The sequence below is a fragment of the Notothenia rossii genome, assembly GCF_949606895.1.
Source record: "Notothenia rossii genome assembly, chromosome: 1".
NCBI classification, from domain to species: Eukaryota; Metazoa; Chordata; class Actinopteri; order Perciformes; family Nototheniidae; genus Notothenia; species Notothenia rossii.
The window spans coordinates 4,733,594-4,753,542 of NC_136912.1; the positions used below are offsets into that span (position 1 = coordinate 4,733,594).

General features: G+C 41.5%; 2 protein-coding genes across 2 annotated transcripts; one reads left to right on the forward strand and one right to left on the reverse strand.

Annotated features, from left to right (window-relative positions):
- Nucleotides 1–5,491: 5,491 nt before the first annotated feature.
- Nucleotides 5,492–7,654, forward strand: LOC307045252 (uncharacterized protein; the record flags this gene model as incomplete). The annotated part of the gene is made up of 2 exons (XM_079690784.1): nt 5,492–5,570; nt 7,077–7,654. The coding sequence occupies 2 exons, from the start codon at nt 5,492–5,494 to the stop codon at nt 7,652–7,654; spliced, it is 657 nt and encodes a 218-aa protein (XP_079546910.1).
- A 1,412-nt stretch (nt 7,655–9,066) lies between these two features.
- wdr83 (WD repeat domain containing 83) lies at nt 9,067–19,917 on the reverse strand. Its single transcript, XM_079684037.1, has 10 exons — nt 19,675–19,917; nt 18,947–19,057; nt 17,684–17,804; nt 15,377–15,482; nt 15,236–15,284; nt 13,626–13,752; nt 13,442–13,509; nt 13,037–13,145; nt 11,487–11,601; nt 9,067–9,754 (listed from the first exon to the last, which is right to left on the reverse strand). The coding sequence occupies exons 2-10, from the start codon at nt 19,047–19,049 to the stop codon at nt 9,590–9,592; spliced, it is 963 nt and encodes a 320-aa protein (XP_079540163.1). The 5' UTR covers nt 19,050–19,057; nt 19,675–19,917; the 3' UTR covers nt 9,067–9,589.
- Between the last annotated feature and the right edge of the window lie 32 nt (nt 19,918–19,949).

A 19,949-nucleotide genomic window follows, 5' to 3' on the forward strand; every position in this document is an offset into this window, starting at 1 on the left:
GTTTTCTTTACCAAATATTTAGCTTATTGAAATTTGGATAATCCATCATTTCAATTTCCATACAATTGCAATAAACTGTGCACAATTAGTTGCCCGTTTCTTAGAAGCTTTCATCTCTGAGTTGAACCGGTTGTAATTGCTTGTTTTTTCTGTAGTTGTTAATTGCTTTTTTGTGTCTCTGTCTTGTTGTTTTTTGTCACTTATGTAATTGTTTTATTCATCTCAAAGTTAGTATTTGTCTATAGTAGTTAAGCATATCTGTGTAGTTTATTTGCATTTACTTTTGTACTCTTTGTGTGTGTTATTTGTCTCTTTTTAATTGTTTCAGTCATCTTGTTGATTCTCTCTTTGCGGTCATTTCGAGGGGCCATGAGTGTGTGAGTTTGTTGAAGTCGCTCAATCTTTATTATTATACTCCGTGAGATCTTTAAACATCCTATTTTTGAGAATTTAAAATATAGTTTTTCCAATTATAATTCAAAAAGGAGAAAAGTAAGTAGTTATTTCTATAAAAGAAAAGTATTGAGGGTAAGTGTGTAACTGTGTTATAACTGAAGAGCTCACTTAAAACACACTGTCATTCTTCATTTCTACGTCAGATTTAGTGCAGTCTGAATAACTTTATCCTTGAAAGAATTATTGAAATTCCTGGCAGTGAATTTTACGACTTTAATATTTGTTCAGACTTTAGGGATGATTCCTTTGTAATTCATGTGAACACACCTGTAACAAATGAGACTGTTTAAATATAATAAATACTCTTTAAATCTCACTTGACACCCTCCTCTTGTCTGAGTGTAACTAAATTAGGAGTCAGGTATGAACAAAATGCAGTAGAGGTATTTAGATCATGCCTTCTTTGTAGTATTCATTTCATAATGATTGACTCGCTTGTTTTACTGTTTGTCTAGGTTAAAACATGACTTATTAGGAATTAAATACAACCTGTACATTAACTGTAACATTAAGGTAAAGCAATGCAGTCAACAACTGACATAACTACTTGTATCGTCTTGATTGAGTAAATATTATCCTCAATATCCCCAAAATGTAAGTAATTTAGTTATTAATACATTGAGCAATCTCCATTTAGCGCATACATCTTCACGAGGGCAGAAGATCTGTTGTAAGGGTTTCGTGAGGCAGGACCCAAGAGCAGCAAAAAGAGGGGAGGCAGGTATGGGAGGGTAAACAACAGGCAAGCTTTTATTAAATTAAAATCAGGCACAACACAAAAACGGCCGAGGTTGGACAAAATGGAAAGTAACAAACACAACTAGAACAAACCAGGAGGACTTGGAGGACACAGGAGGGGAGACGAAGGAAATCCAGAGGACGGACGAAAGACCAGGAGAGAAAACCAGGGAAGAGAACAACCATGGGAACAACATCGACAACCCAACAGACTAAAAACACACAAGGGCAATAACCAGGCAAGACACAGCTGGGGAGGGGGGGTGAGACACAAGGCAATCAGACACAGGAAGGAAGAAACCAGGAGCAAATCAATGTCACAATAAAACAGGAAACTGAACACAAAAACTTCTGTCAGTGTATTTGAGAATCCACCCCATTGTTCAGACTGAAGAATCTTAAGAATGATGACATTGTTTTGGTTTAAACACTCTCTATAAATGATGTTGGTGAAATCCTGACATCAGGCCAAAATTCCAGTGCAAACTTTGGTTTAAAAACATCTGAAAAGCCGTTGATATCACTCTCAGATGTACTTTGTGTTTAGTGTTTGTAACTCTCTAAACTAAGATTATAACTGCCTTCATGTTCAGGTTGAATTTTGACATCTTTTGGTAACGATCTGACTCGCCTGCAAAGTCATCCAAAAAAAAATCAGATATGTTCAATACTTTAGTTACTAATAAAATACCTGAAATGTTATTCCTCTCAGCCTCAGCAGGATTTAGTGCTTAGTGGTTGCATGTTAACACTAAAATGAAATTATACCTTTCTAAATCAGAAATAAATTACTTTATTTATCCCAGAGAAATTGGGTTTTGTGATAGTTGCTCCATTTCAGAATTAAAGATAAGTTTTTCAAAAGAATAGAAAAATGTACATAAGCAAATGAAGCTAAAGTAAGAATGTGCAACAAACAGATAAAATGAAATAAATATATTTATCTAAATATAAAAGGTTGAAGTAAAATAAAATAGAAAAATGTTACACATACAAACATTCAGTATAAATGGCCACATTGTAGTACATTAAATATTGTTTATATTACAGTACAAATATTGGTAAATGAGTAATAAGAAGCTGTGTAATTAATACATTATGATGGTAATAATGAAACCAAGAACCTAACCCTAACGGCCCCTACACACGGCGGCATGCGTTGTCGCTTGCCGGCGGGAGGGAGGCTGAAACTCGACCAACAACCAATCACATGAATCTCCCGCCCCAGACACACGAGCACGCGGTTTGATTGGCTAGAGCTTGGACTGGCATATGATTCGATTGGCTGACGCCTCCGTCGAGGCGTCAAAAGTAGAACATTGCTCTACTTTTGCAGCGAGCACCGCGAGAGAAGCTACGCTTTGCTCCCACAATGCAATTTGGCGATTTTTGTGATGTCACCCCATTCAAATTGAATGGGCAGAAGCGTTGAAGCGGCAACGCACGCCTCCGTGTGTAGGGCCGTAATCTCCCGCCCCGGACACACAAGCACGCGGCTTGATTGGCTAGAGCTTGTACTGGCATATGATTTGATTGGCTGGCGCTTCCGTCGACATTGAAAGTTGAACTTTTCTCAACTTTCGAAGCGAGCAACGGAGGAAGAGCGACGCAACGGAACCACAATGCAGTTCGGCAAAGCGTGACGTCAGCCCATTCAAAGTGAAGGGGAAGCGTCTCCGTTGAAGACGTGCCGTGTGGACGTGCCGTGACAGAAATACAGTCAGATAAAGAGTAGGGCAGGAAACGACTGATCGCAATGTTTAGCAACAAATTCATTTGGGTTGAGTTCATGTTTTCAGTGTTATATCAGTTGCTAAATAACGTTCACTGATGTGTTTGACCCACACCAGAAAACAGCGTCCAAATATGCACTTTCATGCAACTCCAAATTCCATTCACTGCCTGTTCGGGCCCTGTGAGCGTTACATAATGCATATTCTACATATTCTACATGTCAGCCACACATTGCTGATGAAATCCCTCGGTTTATGGAGCAGAGTCACTCATTGAGGAATGTCTGCAGGAACAGGCCCTGGCAGTTCTAATTATAACTCTGCCTTTCGTTTTCTGCTGTTTAACCGTTTACATATTTCACATTTTGGCTCTTCTTTTATCAATCCTCGGACATTAGGATAAGAAAAAGCTGGATGGCGACTATTTTAAGACATTCCTCGATGACTCATCGTTCTTTTACATTTCCTACATGGATCATTTCCTGCTTATTTGATAAAAGTTCTGTCTATGAATGTCCTGGATCTCCTTCATATCAGTCTGGCTGCCTTTCTACTGACTCATAGGATCGGGGAATAGTGGATTACAAGTGAGAGGATAAAGTAATCAGGTTGGGCGGTTTCATCTAAACAAAAGTGATCAGATTACCTTTCTAAAACTAGAAGGGTTAAAAAAGAGCATATAGTGTTTGTTGTAAAACGATCAGATGTTATTTTTTCTCTGTAAGCTGTAAACTTTTCTGAAGTCTAACGGCCCGTCCACACGGTTCCGTCGCGTGCTTCAACGGAGACGCTTCCCATTCACTTTGAATGGGGTGACGTCAAGCTTTGCCGAACTGCATTGTGGTTCCGTCTTGTCGCTCTGCCTCCGTTGCTCGCGCTGAAAGTTGAGAAAAGTTCAACTTTTCAAGCTTCGGCGGAAGCTTCAGCCAATCAAATCATATGCCAGTACAAGCTCTAGCCAATCAAACCATAGTACAAGCGCTAGCCAATCAAACCATAGTACAAGCGCTAGCCAATCAAACCATAGTACAAGCGCTAGCCAATCAAACCATAGTACAAGCGCTAGCCAATCAAACCATAGTACAAGCGCTAGCCAATCAATTAATGATTCATGTAATTGGTTGTTGGTCGCGCACCAGACACGCCCACGCGCGAGCTTCGCCGTGATGGAACCGTGTGTTACCGTGTGTTAAGTGTGAATCTATACGTCTACTGCCTGAATCTGCTTTTTGAGAATTTTCACTTTTTACACGTGGCCCTAATCATCTTCTTTAAAAAATTATCAGAATCCCTTTTTACTTTTGATCTTTTTACAAAATTCTCCCTTTTTTCTCAGAATTCTGCCTTATTTTTCAAAATGTCGATTTTATTTGTCAAATTCGTTTTGACTTTTTTCATAATTCTAACTTTTTTTCAAAAATTTGACTTATTATTATTATTATTGACAATATTATGACTTTTTGGAAAAAAATCTGACTTTTTCAACAACATCTGACTTTTTTCCAAGTTTCGATTTATTTTCAGATTTCTCACTTTTTATACAAATTCTGAGTGGATCAGATGTTATATCTTCTCTGTAATCTGTAATGTTCTGTTCTCTACTGTATAATACTTGCAATAAGTGTGAATCTAATCTCCTACTGCCTGAATCTACTTCATGGGTTTCACTTTCTTTGGTTCATTTGTTCTGTTTTTAATTCAGCAGGTGAACCTATATGTTCATAACATAGTGTGTGTGAGCTTAACTGTGCTTTATTCTTTGTTAAACTGTAGTATGTGCTCATGTGTTTCATTGTTTGTCTATAGGCTGAATATGCTCAATAAAAGGCAGGTTTTCCTATACATTGATCCTAAATAGCTTGGTTTCTTCTTGTCTAAGGTCACATTGTTCTGTTGTAATACACATAAGTAAAAAATATCTTATTGATATTTATTTTCTCTTATTATTATATTTGTTTGCATTGCATTTGATACAGAGGTTATCCAAAAGTGACAATCCTTAATAAATGAAAGGCATATTTTCCTATTAATACAATCATCTTTGATCCTAAATATCTTGGTGTGTACTCAGATTAGGTTGCCGATTATATTTACAGGAAATTAGTAATCGTAACAGAATGTATTTTCCCAACCCTACTGACTCATTCATCATTTAGCATCATCGATGAGACACCATTATCCACTCCTTGGGAGCTTTTAAGAAGCCCCAAAACTTCAGCAAAATCCACAAATCCACCATCACCTGGGCCTCTGGAAAAACATCTGGGGGGAAAGTCGACAATAAACCGTTGATTTACACCAATTAGATAATCTGAACAGGATGGATTCTGGGTAAAGCGCCCGCTCCTGTCAGGTTAAGGTGGGACGGGTTAACGTCTGTCTCCCCCCTTTCTCACCTCCTCATCATCCCTTCAACCCCCCTTCATCTCCCAGGGCTATATATTGGAGGTCGTCTGCATCTTAAGCATCATCACGCAGACATTCGCTGGCAAACACAAACACACACACACGCACGCACACACACGTGTCTGTTTGACTGAGCGGACGGAGAGCAGACTCCAGCCATGAGGGTCCTGTTGAAGCTGATCCTGGTTCTGTGTTACGTCCAGAGGGGCGAGGGCCACTCTCTGCCATCGTTGATTGGTGAGTCCTGGTTGGTTACTTTTTTGTGTTTTTTGTCAATTGTATTTTATTATAATTTAGCTTTTTTTTAATCTTTAATATATATATTTTTTTATCTTTCATTTTTGTTTTAATGCATGCCACTTAGGTAACATTAAGCTGTCTTTCGCTCAATGTGAATGTCCCCTCTGTGGGACTAATAAAGGTATTCTGAATCTGAAGGGAGGGTCGTGACCTCTGACCGTTTGGCCAAAGTCTTGCTTTGACAGTAATGTGTTAAATATGGCTTCGAGACACAAATGTAGACTTTTTCAGCGTCTTGAGAAGTTGTTCTGATTGTAAAATACTCGCATCTGAGCTTGATATTAATTTTCTAACAGGGAATTTAACTTTTTGTCATTTTGATTGTCTATGTTGTAACTTTATCGATACACATCTTTTGCACGTCTGTCTGTGCTTTTTTAAAGAGGCCTTATTCTGCTTTTTGGGAGGCTCACGACCTGTGACCGTTTGGCTAAAATCGTGCTTTGAGAGTACCGGTAATGTGTTAGATATGGCTTATGGAAATAATATATACTTTTTGACTTTTTCGCATCTTAAGAAGTGGTTCTGAGTGTAAATTACCCGCATTTAAGCTTGATATTGTTTGCTTTTTCATATATTTTCTACCAGGGAATTTAACCGTTTTGTCATTTGGATTTGTCTATTTTGTATTTTGTTATCTTTAAAATATAAAAACATACTGCACGTCTGTCCGTTTCCCCTTCCCTGTAGTGTGTTCTATAGGTTTGTGTGCATGTAAATGGTCTGCAAAGGCTTAAATTCCTGCGTTCCTTCAGAGGGAGCTTCTCTCACCCCTGAGATGCCTCCATTGGACTCCTTTGTTTACTTGAACATAGTGACATCGCTATGTAACACACTCGCTTCTATTGGCTAGTGCTCCAACACATTGTACGTGATAGGCTGAGGGGCGGGACATCTCTAAGAGGTTGACCAATCACAACAGAGGCGGCCAGCTAACCAATCAGAGCAGACTGGGCTCTGGTTTCAGACAGAGGGTGAAGATGAGCAGAATATGTCCTTTTTTGTTTCTCTCTAAATTGTGTTTTTTTGTGAGTTTTTACCCGTTGCTGTGGGGGTCCAAAGACAGTATGCTGTACATAGTGTAAAGCCCCCTGAGACAAATGTGTAATTTGTGATATTACGCCCAGGGCTGCCCCTGGCCAACTTGTTGCCCTACGTCAGATTGTGTTATGAGGCCCCCCGGGTCTGTACACAACTCGTCACTCACGTGTCGCGACCGCTGAGGGGGGGGGCGGTAGAGCACGCTCGTGAACTTTTAGCACCGGAGCCTCGCTGCGGGGAAATGGTGGCGCGCATTATTGCACCGCATTTGCGCATAAGATGAGGCCCTACGCACTCTGTGTGTTCTGCGTGTAGGGAGGGGCGGCCCTGATTACGCCATATGAATAAAATGTGATTGATTGAATTCTGTTCATAAGATTTGACACTTTCTTCCTTTTCCAGATCACAAACAAGAAACAGCATATTCTTCACACAACGGGGATGAATCTGCTGAAGCTTCTGGACTCGGAGCTTCTGGACTCGGAGCTTCTGGACTCGGAGCATCTAGACTCGGAGCTTCTGGACTCGGAGCATCTAGACTCGCAGCATCTCGACTCGGAGCATCTGGACTCGGAGCCTCTGGACTCGGAGCCTCTGGACTCGGAGCATCTGGACTCTTAGCCTCTGAACCCTCCCCCGCTCCCCTCGTCCCGGCCCGGTCTCGCCGCTCCGCCCTGGCCTCACCGTGCGGCCTGCGCTCCGTACTGCTTCAGGTCCGGCACCTGGGCCTCGGCTACGACTCGGACGAGACGGTCCTCTTCAAGTACTGCAGCGGGACGTGCCCTCACGCTCGCAACAACCACGACCTGACGCTCAGCAACCTGCTGCAGAGCGGCGTGCTGCCCGGAGATGTGAGGGAGCACCACCACGCGCCCTGCTGCCGGCCCACGCTGCACGAGGACATCGCCTTCCTCGATAACTCCCACCGCTGGCACAAGGTGGAGAAGCTGTCGGCCGCCGGCTGCAGCTGCGTGGGCTGAGCGTGGGTCATTTAAAAAGAGATGTATTGGAACAATTTGTGAGTATCACAGTGTGATGATGAGTTGTATTCCTAAGTGACAGCTGAGACCTGTTCTTGGGAGCTTATTTATGTCAAAATGAATGAGCTAACATCTAAGCTATTTTCCCTCTCACTCATGAGACCTCATGAATCTAGGGTTGGTCCTTTAAAGGTCTCCTATCATGCTAATTGATGATTCAAACGAGGGGAAAGGGATGCATTGGGACCATTTGTGAGGACACATTTAACAAAAACTCAACAAAGTCTTTATTGTGAAATCATGAGATTATCCACAGACCTCTTTGTGGAAAATGTATTGAAATAACTATTCTTTAACCCTACTATAAGTTACATCTCCTATCATGCTATTTAGCGTGAGCGTAAAGCCAGTCCATATTTCCGATATTGCGTCATATCAGCAGCGAATCTGGATCAGCTCCGTTGTTCCCCCGTTTGTTGGGATTTGGGTACGGACGAAAAGAGAGAGGATTTTGTTCTCTGACACTTTGTGAGTTCCCTGACGCACCGGGGACACATATTTATGTATAAAGGACATTGAAAAGTGCATTTTGCATGATAAGAGACCTTTAAACGAGGGGAAAGGGATGCATTGGGACAATTTGTGAGGATATGTTTGTATCATAGTGTCTGTAAATGATGAGTTGTGTCCCTAAATGACAGCTGAAACCTGTTCTTGGGAGCTTATTTATGTCAAAATGAATGAGCAAACTTCTAAGCTATTTCCCCTCTCACTTGTAGGTGAGACCTCATGCATCCAGGGTTGTTGATTTAAGTGTTCTGACTTCAGCTGGTGATCTAACGGGCCTCAACGGGATTAGAAGTTTACGACCTTTGGCGGTTGCAGGCTTTAAAGAAGTACTCCCAATGCAGAAAATATGGCTCTTTTTTTAGTTCATGAACAGTTTGCAGAGTAAAGGGAGTTTTTCTTGTCTGACGTTGGCAATAAATATATAATAAGTTATTAGAAAAGAGCCCGGCAAATGCAAGCTGCCTTATTACGATACTAGTTTTCTGACAGAAAGGTGAAACTGAAACGAGACATTATTCAACTACAAGCTACTTGATTGTTTTTGTAAATAAACTGTATTTATTTGGATTCTTAAGTGCAATTGTGGGGTTATTAAACGATGGATTCAATGTACGAAGCTGCGTACAAACAACAAACCCAGCTGAGTGAAGTTCTTTAAAATTCAGACAGATTCTTAAAAAAAATGTATTTATGCAAGATAAGTTATTTATTTATTTGTTGCCATTCTTTTGTTGTGCTGATTAACTTATTTTGTAATATGTTCATTGTGTGTTCAGCTCCTAATAAAGACACATTTGTACAGAACAGTGTTGGTGTTAGTATGATTAGTATAAAGAGAGAAATGACATGAAAAACAGGTTTATTTAACGTTTTGTACAAAAATAGAAGTTTTGCACACAGACAAAAATCAAAGTCGTGTTCAAATAACTATCATCCACTTAAATCCAAATCCAGGTCATGTTTTCTGTACATTTGTGAACCAAAGCCTCTAAAAAGTTGTTTTTACTTTGTAGTTTTTGTATTAAACTATGTTTAGCAATAGCTTCAATCTTAGGAGAATTACATTTTAATGAAGAAATGAACCAATGAGATCATCGAGATATCTGAAGTTACTCACTTCTAGCAAAAAAAAATGACAATGTTTAGTCCAATTAAAAGGTTAGAGACACTGCTTTTGAGACTTCAGATTTATGTTTTCTGAATATTCTTATTTCTTTCCAACGACGCCTTTTGACTCAAAAACTAAACATGGAAGTAAGAGGTTTTTATGCCACCATGAGGTCGATGGTGTTGAAAGTTGAGTATTTAATTGTTATGATAGAAAATACAATCTTCTCACGATGCAAACTCATATTTCCTCCACCTCTACGTGGCTGTGGCCATGGCGTCCTCCTCCTCCTCCTCCTCAGGCTCCGCCCCCCACACCTGGACACGCCCCTCCATGGCGGTGAGGAGGCGGGTCTCTGTGGGGTGGAAGGACAGTGATTGGACGACAGCTTTCCCCACAGGAAGCTTCAGCGAAAGAGATCCCTGCAGGAAGACACACAACACATGTTTTCAGAACGCTAACAATGTGTGTTTCTAACATAAGGTTAGACATTATTTATCAAACATTTGGTGGATAAATATCTCATTTTGGAGTGAAAATACAAGGATTTGCACTACGAGCCAACTAGCTATTTTTTGTTCACCCCAAAATCAAAAGACATACTTTTCTTACGATACTTTTGTGCTAGGTCTTCCTTCTCTCCACTATAATAGAAGTAAATGAAACTCGGCTTGTTGTCAAAGTGGCAAAAACAACATATTTAAAAAAACTCAGTTTTTATTGTGAAATCATGACCTCGTCAAGATCACCCACAGACCTCTTTGTGAAATGAAATGTCTTAAAATAACTATTCTTAAACCCTACTGTTTATAAGTTAAGGTTGTGTAAAATGCTAAAGGTAACCCATTCTATAAAATGCACTATGAGGCTGAATGAAAGCGTACCTCCACCAGGTCCCAGCAGTACACGTGTCATTTATCTCAAATCTGATTCTGAGTCTCATTTCGGAATACTGCACTAACTAGCTATTTTTTGTGTCAACTTAAAAGGGAGAGTTCACTCTTCTTCCAACTATAGTGCTAGGTCTGCCTTCTCTCCAATATAATAGAAGTAAATGGCACTCAGCTTGTTGTCAAAGGGGCAAAAAAGGACCTGGTCAAGATCACCCACAGACCTCTTTGTGAAAAGTGTCTTGAAATGACTATTCTTAAAGGGGACCAATCATGCAAAATGCACTTTTGTACGTCTTGTATACATGAACATGTGTCCCCGGTGTTCCAGGGAACTCACCAAGAGTCAGAAAACACAACACTCTCTATTTTCCTCCGTACCCAAATCTCTTAAAAAGGGGCTGCAACGGATCTGATACAGACTGATCCAGATTTGAACACTTCTATGACGTCACAGAAGTGGCGCTACGGCTATTGGGCCAACTCCACCAATCAGGAGGAGACAGCCACGGACATTGCTGTTGGAAAGCGCTGGAGACGCTGTAGTACATATGCCAGGCCTGTAGATGGTGCTGTTCTCACAGAATCAGCCCATGATGCAAAGACAGTGTTCAATTGAGCGAAATGAGGAATGGCTCAAATGCATGATCTGTTTGGTATTTTGAAAAATAAAAAGTATAAATATGCCTTATATAGGTATGGTCCTACACTATATTATTCAAATATAGCATGATAGGTCCACTTTAAACCCTACTGTAATCCTGCTCCTAGCACTAGGCTGGGTAAAAAGCAGAGGACACATGTCACTGTGTGTGCTGTGCGCTCTGCATGTGTGACCATTCAAGAGGGTTTCATCCCTGCAAACCTATCTTTAATAGAGTGCCACAGTGACGCGTCCTAAAACCAGGAAGTAAGCTGCGCATGGGTTCCACACATATTTAAGAGACAGATCACGTTTTGTTCAGTCGGATAATCTCCACATGTCTACCCTACTTTTATAATTTTCTAATCATAAATCTATCTATGATTTGAAAATTATAAAAGTATGGTAGACATGTGGAGATTATCCAACTGAACAAAACCTGATCCGTCTCTTCAATGTGTTTCATCCACAGACCTTAGTTCAGATATTTTCCTAAACCCTATGGAGAAATCCCATTGCTCTTTTGTCGAAGGAACCAGAAGGAGTTTACTTCCGGGTTTTAGGACGCGTCACTGCGGCTCTCTATTCTATCTATTAAAATGAGGCTTAATGAAAGCGTACCTCCACCAGGTCCCAGCAGTACACGTGTCCGTCCTCTGAGCAGCTGAGCACGTGAGTATCTTTACCGGAGAGACAGCAGTCCAGCTTATAGCCCTTCATCTTGTGTCCTGTATACCTGAGGGACGGACAAACAGACAACATGAACTTTTTACTTTTAAACTGTATTTTCTTTTTTCTTAAACAACACATACAGTGACAAAGACAACAAAAACAGGTGTGCAGGTTGTCCATTTGTTTTACTAGGAGAAACCCCCCCCCCCCCCCTACAGAATAAGACTAGATTAATAGTACAAACACATTTAAAATGATAGACAAACAGGTGGTTGAAATCACAGCACAAAAAACAAAAACAACAAAAAACACAAAAAAAGGTAGAGATAAATGTTAGTCATGATCAGTGTTAGGACTAACGCGTTACTGTAACGCCGTTATTTTTGTCAGTAACTAGTACTCTAACGCGTTATTTTTTAAATTCAGTAACTCAGTTACCGTTACTACATGGTGCCTTACTCCGTTATTTTTTTTGATATAGTCTCGGCTCCCAGACGTTGGTGAGCGGCGCCAACAGCGAGGCGAACAGAGATGAGAACTGTACTACTTGAGTAAATGTACTTAGATACTTCCTGTGTCACATGCGGAGACGCGCTGTGGGCGTGTTTGTGTTTACTAACCAGACTATCATAGCGGCGGCGGCGCTCAAGTCGAGTTTCTCCGCCTGGAGATATTCTCACTCTTTCACTTTTGTCGAGCACAAAGAAAAGAACGTTTTAGTTAAATGTAAGTCGTGTCTTGGCGGGTCAAAGATCCTATCTACTGCCCAAAACAGCAATTCAAATCTGTTGAAACATCTTCAGAAACAACATGCTGGGGCGAAGCTAGTAGCTAAGACCACAGACCCAGACTCATCCGACACCACTCCACCTCCACCTGAGCAACAGCGGCTGGATTTGAACCGAGGGACTGCTAGCCAGGGAAAAGTTAATGAAGCCATTGCACGGTATGTTGTAGAACACATGCAGGATATTTCTACTATTTCTATTTCTTGATCAACAGATTGTATTATTCTCCAATGCAGTAACAGTTCTGAAATGAAGGCTATAAGGGCATTAATGGGAGCCCTTTGTTTAAGTAACTAATGCGTTACTGTTCACAGTGTAAGTAATCAGTAAAGTAACTGAGTTACTTTTGAAATGAAGTAACTAGTAATGGTAACTAGTTACTGGTTTTCAGTAACCAGCACAACATTGGTCATGAGTGGCTATAGTTAATATGTGTTACACTGTAATTCAGTTTAAAAAATAAAAGATACAAAAAGAGGAATCAGTTCGGGAAGAGTACACAGTTTCAAACTCTCCATGTACGATAAAATTGGTAGCCATGTCCTATAACATTTGCAAGTGAAGCCACTTTATTTTCTCCATGTGTTCATAAGTCCTGTCACCCACTGGACATGAGTGGGAGACGCCTCCTACTTCCGCCTCATAAGCATAAGTCGCCTAGCAACTAGGGACAGGTCCTAGCTTTGACTGATGAGAGTGAACACGACTCACTCTCCCAGCATCTCCCCGGTGCTTTTGTCCAGCAGTCTGACGGTAGAATCCAGACTGGAGCTCAGAGTGCACTGACCGTCCTGACTGAAACACACACATGTGATGGGACCTGCAACACACACACACACACACACACACACACACACACACACACACACACACACACACACACACACACACACACACACACACACACACACACACACACACACACACACACACACACACACACACACACACACACACACACACACACACACACACACACACACACACACACACACACACACACACACACACACACACACACACACACACACACACACACACACACACACACACACAGTTACAAGTGCTGCATGTTGTAGTGTAGGTGAATGCTGGAATGCATCATGAATGACTCACTGCTGATGAAGTCCACGTGCAGCTGTCCCTTCCTCAGGTCGTAGCGCCGCACTCTGCCGTCCACAGACCTGAACGTGAGACAATAACAGGAGGATATTTCAAAACAGAGCCACGGTGACGATGTAAGATCGATGCAATCTTCAAATGAACTGTATTTAATGTCAGGAAGTGATTGTGTTCTGACCCGGTGAGCAGCTCGTGCTGAGCCACCTTCAGGCTGCTGACGCCGTCTCGAGCCTCGTCCAGAATCTGGATCGGCTCAAACCTCCTGGAGCGAGTGTCCCAGCAACGAACCGTCCCATCAAGAGAGCCTGGAGGACACACACACACACACACACACACACACACACACACACACACACACACACACACACACACACACACACACACACACACACACACACACACACACACACACACACACACACACACACACACACACACACACACACACACACACACACACACACACACACACACACACACACACACACACACACACACACACACACACACACACACACACACACACACACACACACACACTTTCAGGAAGCCTGTCTCTTACACTCTCATTCACAAATCCTCTCTCACTCACTCGCCCTTTCTTTCAATTAGCAAGCCCCCACCTTTCCTAGTCGGTTACTCCTCCCCCTAAATCCATCACAGCACGATGGGGTCTAATCCCCAAAGTTTAATACATATTGCCCTTTGTTTACACGGAAATCGCACTAAACTAACTCGAAGTCTCTACTGAATGAACTCTTTGTTGGTGTTGCTTTTATTTATTGTTGACTCGATGTTTTTATCAATGAGGGTAGTGTCTCAATGATCGATGGATTATAAGTAAAGGTTGATTTAAACGTCACGGCCATTTCTACTGATCATGATTCCATTGTTGAGATCTATTAGAATAGATTAATATTGTGCAATGTTCCAAACTCACATTAGTTTCCCAATACCAGCCCCCCCCACTCAAGCAGCACCCCCCCAAAGCAGTAAACCTAGGGGAAACACTGATCTCTGTATAGTATGTGTATTCACTCTCTGTCCTAAACGGCTTGTTGGAGCTCCTGCCCCCCCCTCCCTGTGAGCCCAGTGGCCTCGTCTGCGAGACGGCGAGAAACCACAGAACTCACCCTGGGCACACACACACACACACACACACACACACCCGCAGCCTGGCTGGGAGTTTGTGTGTGTGCCCAGGCTGAGTTCTGCGGTGTCTCGTCGACCCCACACCAGTGAGCCAGCTCACACTGTCCCGCTCCTCGCAGCAGCGAGCCTTGCAACGTCCCGCCGATTGCGTGTGTGTGAGGAAGTCCGCGGATTGGTCCAAACGTAACGGCTCCGCGGACGAGCCGTTACGTTTGGCCGTTTCGTTACGTCACTATACCCAAGAAGTAAACAATGGAAAAAGAGAAATGTCCAACGAGGCGTTCTGGGGCAGCATAGACAGGTCTTCTCTGTGTTAGAGTTTTACTCCCTACAGGGTGTACTTTGAGGGTTTGAGACTCTGCAGACCGTTTACAAACAGAAAAACGGGGACGGGGAATAACCGTAAAAGCATGACATGGGCCCTTTAGTGAGTTCCCATTGAAAAACAAAATTAGAATCAGTTACTGATCAGTACTCGGGTTGATGAGTTGGTTTCAATTTAACATAAATACTTAAAAAGACACTTACGTAAACAACTCAATGTTATAGTGGCAAGAAGTTACACATAATGAATCCAATAAAACACACATTTGAAAGATGTTTTGTGCATTCAAGGTGTTTAACACAAAGACTCACCAGAGAAGATGACAGACGCCTCCTCGTTGAACTGGACACAGTTGACTTTCTGTAAGACAGTGAGGTGAAAACAAACATTAAAAAGAGTTTAATAGAAACGACAAAAACCAAACTAAAGTACAGTATCGGTTTCAGACTGACCCCAGCGTGACCTCTGAGTTTACGAGTGACCTGTCCCGTGGCGACGTCCCAGAGAATCAACGACTTATCAGAGCTGCAGGAGCACAGCTGGCTGTTGTCAAAGGACCTGGAGAAACAAGAAAAATAATACACATTATTTATTTACACTTTTACTGATGAATCATGCAGCATGTCGCCACTTTAGTCCAGAGGCCTGTACTACGAAGCTGGTTCAACCTAACCTGGATATGTTTGAGTTAGCCGGTTGGCCTAATCCAGAACACACGCGCTCTCGCTAAGCGGTACTACGACGCGGGTTATCAAGTGGATCGCTCAAGCCAGCCGTGTCCTATCTAGTTAGGTGCGCGTTCACATGAAAGGGGTGGTATTTGGAGCATTCGACCAATCACAAACATGGAGAAGCGTACTGACAGCGTAGTGACATACTTCCTGAATGAAAGTCAACTAAAATATTAGACATATGAAGAAGTTAAACTTTAAACATCCATGACTTAAACACTTTATCCAGGATCAAAGCCACATAGCTGCACCTGCAAGGTGAATACAGCTGGTAACAGAACAAGTGTTTGAATGCGTACATTAACAGGTTTATGATATCACTGCCCCGTCTAAGACACGAGTGGATCTGACTTTCATTACATTTGACTCGAGTGTTTCGTCAACTTAATGTGTTGCTTAAAATAATACTTCTGCATCCAGTATGTGACACTGTGAGTGTTGCACGGCCAGATACGGCTCAGCTGACTCAGATAAGGAAATATATGATACATTATGATGTGATATGCCGCGGACTGTACTTAATGTTACTCTGATCCGGTTACTTATGTTGTGGCAGATATTTAATTAAGCTTTCTTAACGCTAATGTTATAATAGTCAGATTGCTCTGAAGATGGGAGGTGATATTCTATTAATGTTCACGTTCACACAGTCGGTGATTTTTGCCGGCCGTCTTTCCTGCAACGGCAGCTTTTCTGTATTTCCTTTCTCCTGTAATATGACTTGATCGCTTTAAGCTCCGCACACTGAGCTCTGATTGGTCAGCAGGCGGTGATTTCACTGAGTTGAGCTCTTAGCCTGAAACCTAACCTGCTCCGGGGCAGGTTAGCCGCTCAGCATAAGTTACCATGGAGATCTAGCCTGCTAAAAAGAGAACCAGCTTCGTAGGACCGGAAACCCCGAGTTTTCCCTGAGGTTAGCCAGCTAAGAGAAAATCCTGCTTGGTAGTATACCCCCCAGGTCAAATTGATCACCACCTTTATCTTATTATTCATTCAGATTACCATCTAATGAACATTTGTAAATATAAAGTAATGGAAAGGATGGTCTGCTATTTTTACAGAATGCTATTTACTGTTTCAAATGCTTCTTAACTTACTGCACTCACTCCTTTAATGTACTGTGTATTGATCAAATAAACTACACAAAGGTACAGTACTGAATGAAATATGGTTTACAGTGGCCTTCATTTTAAAACAGTATTATAAATCCATCTGCATCTAGAGTGCAAATAGGCTTCTTAAAAGGTAGGGGAGGTAAAAATGGAGAAACCAGCTCGAGTGCGCTAGAATTTGAAAATACACAACCGTAAAAAATCTGCCACTTCCTTCCAGAGCCCCTCCTCCAACACACACGAACGCGCACATGACCAATGAGGGCACGAGATAAGTTTGTGCACAGATGGAAGGCTGCAGGCAGGTAGGCCATCCAGTTATTTTAGCCGGGCCGGCTCAGATGATTGGTCGTGCTTTTTACAGCGCCACGGCTTCCACAGATGAAATATTTTTATGGATTTATTGTCAAAGCATTGAATATATTCATTGCTATCAGGATGTTAAGAGCATTCCATGGAATATAACACAAAGTGTTTCTGAAGTGAATTACCTACCCCATTTCTAAACTTTGAACAGGCCTGAAAATAAACAGTAGGGTATCATTGCGTAAAAAATACAAAATAATAATATTTCCTCATATATTCTCGTGTATTGATAACCCATAATGTACACTGAAAACAGACTTCTGGAGTATTATAAGTGATTTATTTAAAAAGCATTTATAAAGGAATGACATTTACACTATCAGACTAGACTATCAGTGCCTAGATTAGATATATTGTTTTGTTTCATACGGTGTCATATACCATAAGAAAGGAAGTGAACAGAGTGGCCAAGCTTCTTGATTATTAGAAGTCCATAACGTTCACTGCATTGGTTTGAACATAACTCCAAGCTTTGTGAATCCCTGTATGCATTTTGGCTGCATACGTCTGATTAAACCTCCCTGCCACACTGTGGAAGAGACTCTCTCACCCGTCAGCGTCCAGCACGTCGTATCCATGTCCGCTGTACGTCTTCAGCAGAGTGCCTCGACTCACGCTCCACAGCTTCAGAGATTTGTCGCTGCCGCAGGAGAGAATGTAGTTCCCGTCAGCTGACATCACACAGAGGTGGGAAGATAAAGACTCTTAGTGGACGACTCAAGACTCACAGAGGGTTCACGCTCACAAATTGCACAATGTCTAAAAGCTAATGACTCAAAATAGATAAACCCTTTGATGTTGGGAATCATGTCGCAATTTCATTATCAGTTGAAATAATGTTTATTTTCCAAATCATCCAGCCAGGTTTTTTTTAAATGGACATATTTTATATTGTATTCCCATTCTATATCAATGTAAATTCTGCTTTCTTTTCTTTTCTTTTTTTTTTATATGTTATTATAGTGTTCTTAAAGGTCCCATGTCATGGCCATTTCTCCTGATCATGATTCCGTTGTTGAGGTCTACTCAAATACATTTATATTGTTCAATGTTCCAAACTCATATTGGTTTCTCATACAGCATCTCTGTATAGTCTGTGTATTCACTCTCTGTCCTACACAGCTTGTTGGAGCTCCTGCTGTTGTTGTAAATGTATTATTTTTTCAATTTACACACGACATCTATTGCACGTCTGTTGCTCTCCCCAAGGTTTATAGCATTTCCCCCGTTGACTGTGGGGTTTCTTTGGAAGTTTTTCCTTGTCCGATGTGAGGGTCCAAGGACAGAGGGTGTCGTATTGATATTCTGTACAAACTGTGAAGTCCACTGAGACAAATGTAACATTACATTACATGACACTTGTTAGATACTTTTATCCAAAGCGACTTACATACTCAGTACTGTGGACAATCCCCACAGGAGCACTTTGGGGTGAAGTGTCTCAGGGACACAACGACATGCTGACTGCAGTGGGGTTTGAACCTGTGACCCCCTGATACGAACACCAACGCACTAATCCACTACGCCACACGCCTCCCTGACATTGGTGATATTGGGCTATATACATAAAGGCTATATACATAAGATTGATTGATTGATTGATCTTGAATCATATCACAATTTCATTATCAGTCAAAAATAATGTGACTTTTCCAAATCATCCAGCCTTAGTGTACGCCAATTCTTCTATTGTTCTATTTATTTCGCTAGTGCTGCACCAAATTGACCCTCTGTGGATAAATAAAGCTGTATCTTATCTGACTGATGTTTAAACCCCAACAGTCTGAACATCAGTATGATATTTCTGTCTCACCGTTGAAGCGCACCGCCCGGACGGCCCCCTGCTGGCAGTCGATGCTCCTCAGCAGGTGTTGAGGGAGCTGAGGAACCTGAGGTCTGGGCTCCGGGAACGACATCACGTTACCTGGGGGGACAGATTATAAATATAATCAGAATCAGAATATGGTTTTATCTTAAGGTTATTTATTTACAAAGAGCATGTCCGTTTGCGTGATGAACATATTGAGAGAGAGAACACACATACAGGCAAAATACTGCACGAGCCAAGAACAGAAATATAGAGCAGAAAACAAATGCATAGAAAAAATACTGCACCTGCAAGTCATACATAAAGAAGAGAAAGACATACAATAACACATGTGTACAACATTGCAACTGTGTGTTAGCATGAGAAACATTTTTAATAAACAGTAGTAGTAAACATATTGATGAGGGGGTGTACAGAAGTCTACGACATAATAATAGCTATAAAACCTCCTTTTGCACTATATCCGGTGTACAACTTGTTCAACAAAGCTCTGAGGACAGACTGATTGCTAACGTTACTCAAACTACAGTATAATCCAGGTAAGCATTTCTTCTTGCAAAATAAAAACAAATGCAAAGAAAAGTAATGGATTTGACCAAAATAAGAGCGTTTTTGGATCACATGTTGGTCTAACAGTGCAATATTTACAGTTGACATTAGCATGTTTTACTGAATCATTTTCAACCCACAGCAGTTATTCAGGTGACACTCACTTATTTATCCGACTTGAAGCGAGTTTGCTTCAGGGTAATGACATGTTAAATTCCTGGTGCTTCAAATCATGAATTAATAAGAAGTTTATTCCGGATTTTGAACCATTAACAGCTTCTTCCATTCATTTATCGACCATGTTTGCGAGTAAGCGCAATGCAGGCTGGGAACACAGACTCCTTTCAAAATAAAAGCACTTCCTCTGCTTCTTCTTCTTTGGTGTTTTACGGCTGTTTGCTTCAACAGTGTTGCATCACTGCCTCCCTCTGGATTTTAC

Excerpts from the sequence above, each read along its gene's own strand:
- wdr83 (XM_079684037.1), bottom strand. The coding sequence starts at position 19,049 with ATGTCGTTCCCGGAGCCCAGACCTCAGGTTCCTCAGCTCCCTCAACAC. Across the intron at positions 15,483-17,683 it reads GACGTGCTGGACGCTGACGG|GTCCTTTGACAACAGCCAGC; the intron begins GTGAGAGAGTCT and ends TTGTTTCTCCAG. Across the intron at positions 15,285-15,376 it reads AACTCAGAGGTCACGCTGGG|AAAGTCAACTGTGTCCAGTT; the intron begins GTCAGTCTGAAA and ends ACTGTCTTACAG.